The sequence below is a fragment of the Bubalus bubalis genome, chromosome 11 (assembly GCF_019923935.1).
Source record: "Bubalus bubalis isolate 160015118507 breed Murrah chromosome 11, NDDB_SH_1, whole genome shotgun sequence".
Classification (NCBI taxonomy): domain Eukaryota; kingdom Metazoa; phylum Chordata; class Mammalia; order Artiodactyla; family Bovidae; genus Bubalus; species Bubalus bubalis.
The window spans coordinates 228,085-241,606 of record NC_059167.1 but is presented as its reverse complement, the minus strand read 5'-3'; the positions used below and the strand labels follow the sequence as shown (position 1 = coordinate 241,606).

The 13,522-nt window shown below is 41.0% G+C and overlaps 1 protein-coding gene across 5 annotated transcripts in view; it reads right to left on the bottom strand.

The window, feature by feature from the left end:
* The window catches only part of SPG11 (SPG11 vesicle trafficking associated, spatacsin), a 76,134-nt gene extending 64,034 nt beyond the window's left edge, over positions 1-12,100 (bottom strand). For 3 of the 5 annotated variants that reach the window (XM_025295076.3, XR_003112200.3, XR_003112201.3), the window contains exons 1-7: positions 11,843-12,100; positions 9,263-9,447; positions 8,176-8,400; positions 6,282-6,483; positions 2,528-2,665; positions 1,887-2,335; positions 359-504 (exon numbers count right to left, since the gene is read on the bottom strand). In XM_025295076.3, the coding sequence (XP_025150861.3) occupies positions 359-504; positions 1,887-2,335; positions 2,528-2,665; positions 6,282-6,483; positions 8,176-8,400; positions 9,263-9,447; positions 11,843-12,045 (1,548 nt within the window). In that variant the 5' untranslated portion in view covers positions 12,046-12,100. The remainder of the gene's footprint in view (positions 1-358; positions 505-1,886; positions 2,336-2,527; positions 2,666-6,281; positions 6,484-8,175; positions 8,401-9,262; positions 9,448-11,842) is intronic. The other 2 variants (XM_025295073.3, XM_025295074.3) reach the window with 1 other exon arrangement.
* Positions 12,101-13,522: the final 1,422 nt, after the last annotated feature.

Genomic DNA, 13,522 nt, shown 5'->3' with positions numbered 1-13,522 from the left:
TTTGTCACTTCCACTACATAATCGTAGGGGTTTGATTTAGGTCATACCTGAATGGTCTAATGGTTTTCCCTACTTTCTTCTATTTAAGTCTGAATTTGGCAATAAGGGGTTCATGATCTGAGCCACAGTCAGATTTCTTTCTTAAATAGTGTTCATTATGTTACTTCAAAGCCAAAAAGGGTAAATTGCTAAGCAGAATTAGGGTAATGAAACATCCAAAACTAGGCAAATGAATAGGTAAAGGCTATGCATCTTTTGTTGCTAGGTTGCATGTTATCTCCCAACTCTTTGGCCATATAAGAGTAAACAACAGAAAACAATCAAACATCATCATACTACAGACACTAAATTCTGTTACCTCTAGTGCATGTATGGGGATGGAACACCGCCCCCAACCATTGAGATGACAAAGAGAGTCCACAGTGCTGGCACTTCCGTGGATCATCAGCCTATTTAAAAATTCCTCTTGAGTCAAACCAAACAAAATCAGAGAGAGTCCACTTTCTACAAGACAAAAAGTCAGCTTTAATAAATTATTAGGACTTAGGTTTTAGTGTTATGACAGGAATTAATTTCTAACTACTCAATACTTCAGTATTGTAATTACTAATGTTTATTGGGTACTGGTAACTAATGACCTCAATTAATAAATTCATCATAATTTTTCAAAGAATAATTTCAATTTTCAAAACAGTAAACACGAGACAAATTCTCATAAGAACAATGCATCCTATGAAATAGCACTAAACCTACTTTGTACAATCTTGGACAATCAATACTGTCTTAATTGTATCCTGTATAATCCTGTATAATTGCATTTTGTATAATGTAAAAAACTGTATCTTATACAATCAATACCTGGAACCTTTACCAAAATAAAGCAATTAATAGCATGCTCTGATACACAGAAATACGTGATTACCGAAATTGAGATACTGAAGAAGAAACACACAGTTCAATCAGAACACTCAGTAGCTTTACAGGAAATTATGGGATAAATGCTGAATCAACATATATCTGACACACCAAACCCAAATACCTATGGGAGCCAAGCAGGTGGGGAGAGAAGTACAAGAAAACGTAACCTAAAAAAAAAAAAATATTAAAAAACAAAACCAAAACAAAACAACCTGAAAGGAACTGGCCCATCTAAGGCCACTGAAATTTGGCTTCAGTCCATAAATTGGAGGAGGGATGAAGGCCAGTGGGCCAAATCTTTTAATTTTTCAGTAACAACTAAACTGCCAGGTTGTGTGAAATCCTCTAATTTTACATGCTTATAATAAATAAAATGTCTTTTAAAAGCCTGGACTTTCCTGGTGGCTCAGATGGTAAAACATCTGCCTACAATGTGGAATATCCATGTTCGATTCTTGGGTTGGGAAGATCCTCTGGAGAAGGAAATGGCAACCCACTCCAGTACTCTTGCTTAAAAAATCGTGTGGAGAGAGGAGCCTGGTAGGCTACAGTCCATGGAGTCACAAAGAGTCGGACATGACTGCACAACTAAACTTTCAAAAACTTTTTAAAAGTTTAGGTAGTGCAGGCCAAACAAAATAAATCTGAGTTCATACACGGTCCATGAGCTACCAGCTTGCAACCTCTGCCTACACAGACTGAAGTCCTGTGAAAGACTTGCTAGGTTAAAAACCAACCTTCCTTAAACTCTTTCTGACTTAGTATCCTAAGCATTTAGCTGAGCAGAATTAATCTTAACTAAAAATCAAACACATGGACAACAGTACTAAGAGTAACACTGAATTTTCTCCATCAAAGCCTAGGCTCAGAGGTGCGAGCAGGCACCACCACCACTCAGGCAGCAGAAGTAAAACTGGCATTAGGACAGCCCTCCACGTGGATTTCAACCTGTTACAAGATGTCCTTACCTGTCAAGACGAGGCACAGCTGCTGGACTCCACCACTGTCTACAGGAATACATTTTTTGCCCAGTGAAAAACACTGCGTGCTCTGGGTCTCCAAGTCCCACAGGACAATGGTCCAGCCTGTGCTTTCCCCTGCCCAAGTAAACAGTGCAGTGAAGCCTGTCACAGACACACAGGTAAGCTCAAGGGGCTCCTCCTGTTCCCTGATGTGCATCCTTTTCCACATTCTTCCTGGATCACTGGTCCTGGCAGGGCCTTTCTGTGGAAAATTACATGGGCTACATGTCACATCCTGTGGAATGAAGGCCCAGTCTGACACAGTGGTACTGCGGTTACCACATTCAGGGGACTCCAGATGCGAAATATCCTGGAACCACGGAGCACAGCAGGAACCTCCCAGCTTGGAGCTCTTTATTGTTTCATTCAATGATGACAGCTGGGCTTTCCAAGACCTGGGAGATAGGACAGAACTCATGTGTGTGACAGTGAAAGGCAGTAAGTGAGGCACTAAACCAAGCAAAGATGCACTTAGGGAAATAAAAGTATCTGCTCTGTAAAGACTTAAGTGAAAAGGTATGGTGTCAGCCTCACACACACACAAAAATGAAAATAATAAAGTAAATCTAAAAAGGAGGTTTCTGTACCTATCAATTCGGAAGGAAAACTTGGTCAGTTTCATGTTGTAGTCAGAATTAACAGGATCATCTTCATCTATCCCCTTGGGACCTTCAATAGGGCTGTCTTGTAGAGTTTTTTCACATAACAGATGTCCTGGGTATTGCCTATGTTTTGAAAACAACAGTCATGGTAAAAAATGATGGTCAAACCCAAATCCATGTTATTGCCTCTCTTGTTAAAAATGGAAAGGAAAACGGGGTGGAGGTGTTACAGAGCAGAAAGAGTACAGACAGTAAGTTTCCCTGACCTAGACGCCTCACCTCCATTGCTTTAGACACACTAATAAAGCTATGTTGTGTATATGAAGCTAATAATGTAACATTATATGTCAATTACATGAATTGAAAATTTTTTTACCCTTAAGGGAAGTTAGTTTTATGAAGAGACAAGAGCATGTATTATCTACTGCACTGTAGATGTGAAACTAAAAACTTTTACCTGAACTAATGTATTTGAATTTTTCAACAACCCTATGAGGTAAATATACGCCAGTTTTGTAGCTATAGAAACTGAGGCTCAGAGCAACAGTGCAGCTGGATTTGAACCAGGTGAATGTGACATAACCCCAGGTGTTTAATCACCCACCACCACAAAGTGAGATTTAGGCTGAGACCAGGGAAATACTTAATAGCTAGGAAAGCAAAGTATGAATGCAGGTGTAGATGCAGAGTGTATGTAACATGAGGCTGGAGAGCTCTGCAAGAGACAAATGGGGTCAGGCTTTATGGGCTACTAAGGATTGTTAGCTTTCATCTTGGGGAAGGAGGAAAAAAGCTAGACAAGGGGTTTAAGCAGAGAAGCCATATGATCAGACACAGAGGAGTGGCTGTGTGAGACTGGGATGTATGTAACCCCCTGAGCACTTAGTTAAATTATTAACCACTTCAACAATTTGAAGGTAACAGCGTGGCTTGCATTTGTCAAGGAGATGATGTTAGAGAAGGCAGGGTGACAAGTGAAGAAATATGATCTGTGGAGAAAGCAGTTCCCCCGCCAACAAAAGATATGTACTCTGTCCCCACATGTTCATACCTGCCTACACTCTGAAAAGATATGCATTTTAACATCACTCTGGCTACTCCGTAGAGGGTGAATTTGAGCAGGGAAGAACAGCGAGACCAATTACGAGGCTGGTAAGCTAGTTCGGATAAGTGATGGCAGCAGCATGGATCAAAGTGATGACAAAGAAGTTAAGAAAAGTGGAAAAGATTCAGGAAGCCCTCAGGACCTAGAATGACTAGGACCTGGTGATTAGATGGACACGGATCTAATACTCAAGAGGCTGGAGATCTAGGAAAGACAGGAAACAGAAAATGGTCCCTGAGGAGGAGGAAGGAATGGGATTCAGAGCACACGCAGAGGGATGGGCCTGCATGGGAGCAGGAAACCCCTTCCCTGTAACAGGGCAGAATATGGAGAAGACGAGTGCAGGGAAGTGAGGAATTTCATGTGAGAAACGGAAGGAGCTCCCGTGAGACAGGGTCTACTTCCTTTATAAAGTAGGAGGTAAAGTCATCCAGGAACAGTTGAGGATAAAGAGATGAATAAAGGTTTGAGAAAAACGGATGTTTAAAACATTGCTGCCAAAAAAAAAGGACTCATGAAAAAAATCACTGTAAAGTTTCCAGGAAACATGAGAGACCACGTAAGGCATGAGTGTGAACTTTTAGTGGTATCAATTTTTATTTGTGGTGTTCTCACAAGTGCTCAGTTGTGTGGATGCAGGGAATAAGACAGAATTAAAAAATGTGTTAGACCAAGTGCTATCACACAGCAGGATCAAGAGTTTAGGGCGCATTCAAAAAAGTGAACACAATGACAGGTCACAGAATCTACACTATAAAGAGGGACGTGAAGACACAGGGAGATGCAGTCGTCACTCGTGATGTCAGTGTATGGAAATTCCAGTGAAGCCAGACGAGAGAAGTGGGGGTACCTGAGTAAGCAAGATGTAGTTCGGGAAGTTGTGGTCAGAGTGGGATGTGTGGGAAAGTGATTTAGGGGAGGAATAGTTTCATATACTGACAAAGCCCAGGGTATGACTACGAGAATGGACAGCTAAGGTGAACTGGAAGAAAAAGTTACTGACAGCAAATTGAACGAACAAATCATGTGGAGCTTACATGAGCTTACAAACTCTATAGGAAACACAAAAAATTAGGGAAGTAATGAAAGACTATACAATTAAGTGCTAAACTGTAGTTCAAAGCAAAAAGTGCCAAAGAAGTTCAAAGAGAAGAAAAAGTATAAAATGAGCAGAAATTTACAAGTGGAAGGGATTTTAGTAAGGAATGACTTCATAAAAGAGGTGGATCGCAGAGCGGGAACAGGACTTGATAAAATGAAAAGGGGTGGCTGATATTCCTTATGGTGGGAAAGAACTAGAGCTGGAGGCAGGAATGGAAAAAATACTTTTAGATTTCATAGTGTACTTACAAAATATAGGGTCAAGTTCCTCGAGAAGTTATATTAATTAAAGAGCACTCACGTAGATAATTAACAAATAGAGATAGACTGTTCATTTAGATGGACAGGACAGATCCCCAAACTGACTATAGGGAAGGGAGCAGACGTTCTTCACTGGCTGATGTTACAGTGGCTGAGTTCAAAGGAATCTGTCCCAAGGAATGTTCCTGGTGCCCCCTTCAGGGTTCTCTTGGGGTGCTGCCAAAACATCCCGAGGAGCAGAACCCTGCACTCAAGGATCAGGGGAGGCAAGTGGGTTTTCCTTCCTCTTCACCTGTTAAACTGTTTACCAAGGAATCTGATTAGGAGGTAACTCTACATATACAAGATATATTTCAGTCAGTGAAAATGGCCTACTGATACACAAGCATACAACCTGAAAATGTGATAATCATCCCGGCTTAAAAATTCTAAAAAATATGTTAAAAAGCCATTAAAAACAAGTAAAAAAACCACAGTAGTAAGAAGTTCTGCCTGATATGTGAGGATGAAATTAACTCATCAAAGTACATTCCCAATTACTCAAGGATATGTTTATTTCATTCACATTAAACTAGGACCAAAAATCCTAATGGCTTGAAATGTCCCTTAATTCTGAAAGTCATAAATGTTGATTAGCCTACTTGCAAGTTGCAATAAACAGGTGCTGTGTACATGGGTATGCACAATCAGATACAAACATGTTCCTTTCCAACATAAGATCAGAAGCAACTAGAATTTCTAAGTCAAAAAGCTACACACAGAAGTACTCAATTTTCACTAATATATTCAGAAAGTTGCCGGTGTGGGCCCTCCACAGGAAACACCTGAGAACATCCTAAGATGGAAAAAGGTGGATCCCATAGGCGGCCAGGACCATAAGCCACATAAGATAAAATTCTAACAGGGTAAATCCCATTTTTCTTCTACTCTGGCATTGGAAAGAAGTGAGGAGATTACATATAATAGCTAAGAGTTTTTAAAATTGTGCTCGGTTACTTTTTACATATGATGACATAAGCTATCTATAATATAAATATAAATCAAAATAAAAACTTGGATATGCATCCAGAAATAAAAAATAGCCGGTGGTCATCTGCACATATTTTTATATAGTAACAAGCTCACTATGTAGTACCTAGAATGTTATCAACTAGATAGAGGAAGAAAACTGGTTAAAAGAAAGGGGAAAAAAAAGGCCAACAAGTACATTTTTTAACCTCTTTTTGGCTCTAATTATTTACCTCAAATTAGAGAAGGAAGTAATCTACATACCTGAAGTACAAAGTCAAGTTAAGAGCAACTGCAGTATTGGAGAAGCCCACAACCACTACAACATCCAGGTCCTGAGACACTTTCAGTGAAGTAAATGAAGAACTCTTGGCTGGCTCCTGTTGCTGCTCATTACACATATCTTCTTGAGCAAGTGCTAAATCCACATGAGCTACTTGTTTACCATCCACAATGTCAAAAATGTCTTTGAGTTAAGAGTTAGAGAAAATGTCAGTCTTAAGTATGCCCAAACACTTAAAACACAGAACAGGACAGAGTTACAGACTTCATCGTTCCAACCTTGTAGGCATAATAACAGAAGGAGAATGCACATTAAAGAACCCATCATGTTAACCAGGTGACTATGACTTTAGTGACCCAATAAACAACCTGGCAGAGTTTATTCAACGGTGCTCGCTCAGTCTCCACTCTGCGCCAGCCCCTGAGACATCACGAACATTTTCCACTAGAGTTCTGCAACTGTGCTGTTCCAAAGAAGCAGCACGAGGCACATTTGTCCTTGTAAATTTTCTAGCAGCCTTATTAAAAAAGTAAAAAGAAACCAGTGAACCTAATTTTAATACATTATTTAACCCAGTATATCCAAAATATTATCTCTACGTGTAATTAATATAAACCTTGATACATTTTACATATTTTTTCGAAATTGTTCAAACTGAGTTATTTTATACTTATAGCACATTTCAACTGGGACAATTTTCATTGCAATTATTTGGTCTGTATTTAGACTGCAAAAATTTATATTTAAGAACTTGGAACAGCCAAGTCGTTCCAAACATACTCTAAAGTTCTCCAATAACTGAATCAAGTATCAGACGTTAAAGTAATTAAATACAACTAAGAATTCAGTTTCTCAGTCACACTAGCCTGTTTCAAGTGTCCAACAGCCACACATGCCTACTGCCTACTATGTCGAACAGTGCATTTCTGTAACCTGGCAACAAAAACAAAGTTAATCCAATATTCTGTAACATTTTTTTATAATACAATAACCTGTATTTTTACAAAAGAAATTTTAATACAGACTATGATATATATAAAATACTACTGTTTGGTCACTACCATGGTGGCTCAGTGGTAAAGAATCAGCCTACAATGCAGGAGACACGTGTTTGATCTCTGGGTTGGGAAGATCCTCTAGAGGAGGAAATGGCAACCCATTCCAGTATTCTTGCCTGGAGAACCCCATGGACAGAGGAACCTAGCAGGCTACGGTCCATGCGGTCACAAAGAGTCAGACATGACTGAGCATGCATGCATACAAACGATATATGTAAAATAGAAAAAAAATGAAATAAAAGTTCCAAAAACACTACTATAAGGTCGTTCTTCAAATAATCTTCAAATAATTTTTAATATAATTCTGCTGGTGACCTATGAATCTAAGGACAAAAAAATCTGTGACAGTTTCCAAAAACAAACTTAAAAAAACGGTTATGCAAACAATATGATTTCCTAATACGACAGAAGCATTAGAGGCAGTAAGAGAGAAGATTATACTCATACACGAAAATGCGTGTATTACATCATAAGCAGTCATCTAAATCCCTCCTGGAACAAGCACAAAACGGATATTTAATAAATAATATTTTAAATAAATGGGTAATACAGAATATACCCAATTTAAAAACATAGATAAGCTGGATGGTTATAACTATGAAAAAATGTATATTTATAAACTGAAAAATATCTGAATAGAATATAAAGCAATGCAGCTGAGTATCTGAAGTTCATGAACAGCTTTTTCTCCGAAAGTTTTACTGAGAAATTAACCATTCCACCTATAACCCAGTCTCTAAACTTAAAAGCCTAAAAAGGCTCATTTTCCTAGGTATTCTCCTCCCACTGACATCAACATCTTTACCAAAAAGGATACAGATCCAGGCTAAACTACTCAAAACAAAGAGAATTCCTCTACAGAGCTGCGTGTCAATAATCCTGTCCACTGCCTGCGCAGGTAAGGGTAATGTGCAACAGCTGAGTACCCTAATCTCAGCATCTCTTTCAGGAAACATAACATGTAGGACAACACATTTGTTGATGAACAATAATGATGTGTTGTTGTGAAATGACAGAATCCTCAAAGATAATAAGGAAATACCTATAAAACAAAAGGATATTACATCAAACTCACTGGTCATAATTTTACAACTGGTAAATCTGGTGCTGTTAACACAAACAGATGAAACAAAAAGGAATCAGCATTTATCTTAGTCCAACTCTAGACAATTACTGATCAAACTCAGCTAAGCAAGTGGTCACTGGAAGGTAGGTGAGGGAATGAATGAAGATGACCTACGATCTCTGTGCCTTCTGTTTCTGGCCAGAGTGTAATTTAAAAACCCACAAGATGATTAAAAAAGGTTCTTACCCACGAAACCCCAGAAGAACCATCACAGACTCTTTTTTTTTTAAAAGGAAAAGAAGAAACATAAGCAGGGTGGCAAGAATGCTACTGCCTTAAAAATAAATGCCTGAGTGCTTTGATTTCTGCTCCCTGAAGCCCTCAGGATAGGATGTAGCAAACAGCTCTATGACCAGTCCAGATCAGCAGATTAACCAAGAGAAATATAACATCAGCCACAAAAGTGAGCCACATGTATAATTTTAAATTTTCCAGTAACTGCACTGAAAAAAAAAACAGGTAAAACTAATTTTATTATATTATTTACTTCATCTTCAAAACATCAACATGTAATTAATATAAAAACTATTAATGAGATATTTTACTTTTTTAGTACCAAGTTTTCAAATCTGGAATGTGTACTTGACATTTAAAGGACACATTAATTCATATTAATTACATTAACAGCTTAAGAGCCTCGTGTAGCTAGTGCCTACTATACTAGACAGGGCAAATATCCCTCCCTGATTTTACCTCTGTAAGAACTGTTCCCAAAATATATAAAATTACATAGTAATACAGATTCAAACATGCTGCAAGACTACCTGCAAATACTTACTGATATTTTGATCTTCAACAAGCTTCTGCAATGTCTCCTCACTATAGCTATATAAAACGGTTGCATCACATCTTCCATCTTCCAAATTAAATTCACAGATGAGCAGTTCATAATTTTCAGTAAGAGCAAGCAGTCTGGGCTTGTTGTTTGGTGTCCCACTGTGAGGAGAATCCTCCCACACAAACCTAAGGAAAAAGTTTAGACTATTATTATATTCTACATCCACAATAATACTTACCCACAATGGTGAGGGTAAAATGGCAGAAAGAGAGAACTTTTTGGTTCACCTAATAGCATTCATTCTGTACACAACCTAAGGGAAAGTAAACTGCTCTAGATTTCAGCCCCCTTTCCCTTTCTCCTTCCCCTTTCTCACTTCTTTCCCCTCAACATCCTTCAGGGCAACATAAGAATACAGGAGTGGGTGGTGAAGAGGAGGCAAAGAGCAAGAAATGGTGGCTGCTCTTATTCCATTTCATCCTAAATCCAGACTGATGATATGCTTAAAGAAACTGTCATGATCAAGGATAAGTTTCAATAACCGAATGTCTATTATTTTTAAGAGATGGTCTTCACAATTAACAAAAAATATGTTCTGCTAACATAAACGCTTTCAATCACTTTTTTAAAAAGTGATTATTGCATTTATAGACTTTGAAGACTTTAAAGAGGCATATCACAGAATAAGTCTATCCAACAGAACTTTTCATGAGATGGAAGTGTTCCGCGAATCTCCAAGGTCCAATACAGGAGCCAACTGCCACATGGGGCTACTGAGCACTTGAAACATGCTCAGTGAGTGCAACCGAGGAACTAAATTTTCAATTTTAAGTCACATGTGGCTAATGGCTACCATATGGGGCAGTGCAGTTATAAAATATATAACGCAGTAGAAAGTCAACATACCAATACGACTAACAAGGATGGAAAAAGACTATTAATGCTACAGCTTCAAATTAAATTGTTACATTTAAAAATAAAAAAAACCCAGATTTTGAAAACAATGCAGATGAAGCTACATGTTGATAAAGTTTCTTTTTTTTAAAAAAGCTTTTTTCCACAAAAGTAATAAGTTTTATATCTAAAAACAGTGAACTTGGTGCTACGTCAGAGAAAAAATACTGACATTTTGTATTTTTGTCTTTATACCTAGAATGATGTTTCATAAAGAGCCAATACCTGACTGTTTACACTGAAATCTGAAAATGTCAAATATGGAAATAGCTAAACAAATTAAAATACATTTAAAAGCAAAATACTGTGAAACGAGTAACATCATTAGCACATGGGACCATATTGCCACGTGGAAAGACAGATTTTTTTCAGGGAACAGATTACAGAATGCACAATGATTCAACAATATACACAAAAGACCGTGTATATCGGTATAGTCTACCAACATGCGATTCTGGCAGAAAAGTGAAAGTCGTGTCCGACTCTCCTGGCATTGCAGGCGGCTTCTTTGCAAACTGAGCTATCAGGGAAGCCCCACTGGTAGAAAAGTAGGAAGCAAATTCTGTACCCTATAAATTTGTCCTTATTTTTACCCTATGAATTACTCGAATTAAAACTTAATTCAGCTAAAAAAAAAAAGCTAAAACGTTGTCCTCCATGCTCTTCCTCCTACTAATCTGCATTAGCTTACATAAGCCCCCAATTATTTCCTGTCAGTTCTGCTTATCTTCTGTCAGGGTCTCCGACTCACTCCTCTCGTTACAGCACTGTGTTCATCGGTACTTAATAATGCCGAATCAACTAACTTAAGGAGAGAGAATCCTTTTCCTAGCAGCTAGAGACCAGGGTAAAGAAAACATGAAACCCACTGAAGCATTCAGGGATTTACCAAACGACTCTCTACTGCGAGGCACTGTTGTAAGACCTGGGGATTCCAAGACTATTTGGCTACTAAAGCCGTAAAGAAATTTCTAAAACGTTTTATTAAAGAGTCCAAAGCCTCGGATGGCACTCTCAACCTTAACGATATAAAACGTAAGAGTTACAGATGACTGAAATTGTTTCTTTTCTGTCTTACCGACCACACAGCCCCACGTGTATTAAGAACTGTCTGACTCCACCTTTCAGGCACTACTCCTAGGTAACGAGCAGCGCGCATAATAAGCACTTGTTAGGAAAATACATTGAGCAGAAAATGCAGGCTCTATCTATCCTTCAAAGGGGAGCGGAGAGAGTAAGCCCCAAAGTGAAGCAAACAGCTATCTGTATCCCGCATTAGAATAACAACAGGACAATGGAAATGAGATGATGCCCCCCGGCTGGCGTCTTCAACAAATTTAACTGAAGAAAATGGGCGTGGGGTACAGCACGGTGACGAGAAATCAAACTCTGTAGAACGAATAAAAAAGCTCAGAGCCCAAACAGGGACTCCTACAGCTCCCCGCGTGCGGAGAATCTGGGTGCGGCCTCCGCCCACCGGGAAGGGAAAGGGGGAACACGACCACCGTGCGGCTCTGAGGGGGCCGGGCCCGCCTCAGGCGGGCGCCCCGCCGTCACTCCGCTCCCGCCGCCCCCAGGCCAACAGAGGCGCGCTCCCTCACCGCCCGGCCCGGCCGCAGCTCTTACTGCCGAAAACAGCCTTCCAGGCGGCAGTCGCCCCCGCCTCGGCCGCCCGGCGCCAAGGGAAGTACGTGAAGGCTGCCTGCGGCCGTCAGACTCCCCAGGGCCGCCTGCTCTCTGTGCAGCTGCGCCCGAGACCCCAGTCGCCCTACGGCCTCGGCGGGGACCGGCACCAACAAAACGGGCAGTGCCCGCTCCTGCGCAGCCATCCTGCCCCACCGCCCCTTCCGGCCCGCGTGCCGCGTCCTGCGCCTGCGCGCTGCTCCCGACCCGGTCTCCGCCTCGTGACAGCCCCCACCCCCCCGCCGCGTCGTGCGCCTGCGCAGTGCGCCGACCCGCTCTCCGCCTCAGGACCCCCACCTCCCGTCGCGTCGTGCGCCTGCGCGGTGTGCCGACCAGCTCCCCGCCTCTTGACCCCCGGCGCCGCGGAACCGAGTCTTCGTTTGTTTCAGGGAGAGAAAGTTGGAGGTCTTCGTTAGCGGTTGAAGAGGGACGTGGCAACTATTTTCAATGTTACGTCACCCTCTGCTCTCTCACCCTTGCTGCCGCCCATCTACTGAGGCCAGCCCCTGCCTCTGTATCCACTTCAGTTCAGCTCAGTCGTCTCCGACTCTTTGCGACCCCATGGACTGCAGCACACCAGGCCTCACTGTCTATCACCAAGTCCCGGAGTTTACCCAAACTCTTCTCCATCGAGTCAGTGATGTCATCCAACCATCTCATCCTCTGTCTCCTCCAGACCTCAATCTTTCCCAGCATTAGGGTCTTTTCAAATGACTCAGCTCTTTGCATCAGGTGGCCAAAGTATTGGCGTTTCAGCTTCAACATCAATCCTTCCAATGAACACCCAGGACTAATCTCCTTTAGGCTGAACTGGTTGGATATCCTTGCAGTTTCAGGGACTCTCAAGGTTGTCTTCTCCAACACCACAGTTCAAAAGCATCAATTCTTCGGTGCTCAGCTTTCTTTATAGTCCGAAGGCGATAGCACTCTTGCCTGGAAAATCCCATGGATTGGAGGAGCCTGGTAGGCTGTAGTGCATGGGGTCGTGAAGAGTCGGACACGACTGAGCGACTTCACTTTCATTTTCATGCATTGGAGAAGGAAATGGCAACCCACTCCAGTGTTCTTGCCTGGAGAATCCCAGGGATGGGGGAGCCTGGTGGGCTACCGTCTATGGGGTCGCACAGAGTCGGACACGACTGAAGCGACTTAGCAGCAGCACATCCATACATGACTACTGGAAAAACCATAGCTTTGACTAGTTGGACCTTTGTCAGCAAGGTAATGTCTATGTTTTTTAATATGCTGTCTAGGTTGGTCATAACTTTTCTTCCAAGGAGCAAGCGTGTTTTAATTTTATGGCTGCACTTACCATCCGCAGTGATTTTGGAGCCCCCAAAAATAAAGTATGCCACTGTTTCCACCATTTCCCCATCTGTTTGCCATGAAGTGATGGGGCCAAGTGCCATCTTAGTTTTCTGAATGTATAGTTTTAAGCCAACTTTTTCACTCGCCAACTTCACTTTCATCAAGAGGCATTTTAGTTCCTCTTCGCTTTCTGCCATAAGGGTGGTGTCATCTGCACATCTGAGGTTATTGATATTTCTCCCGGCAATTTAGATTCCAGTTTGTGCTTCTTCCAGCCCAGCTTTTCTCTTGATGTACTCTACATGTAAGTTAAAT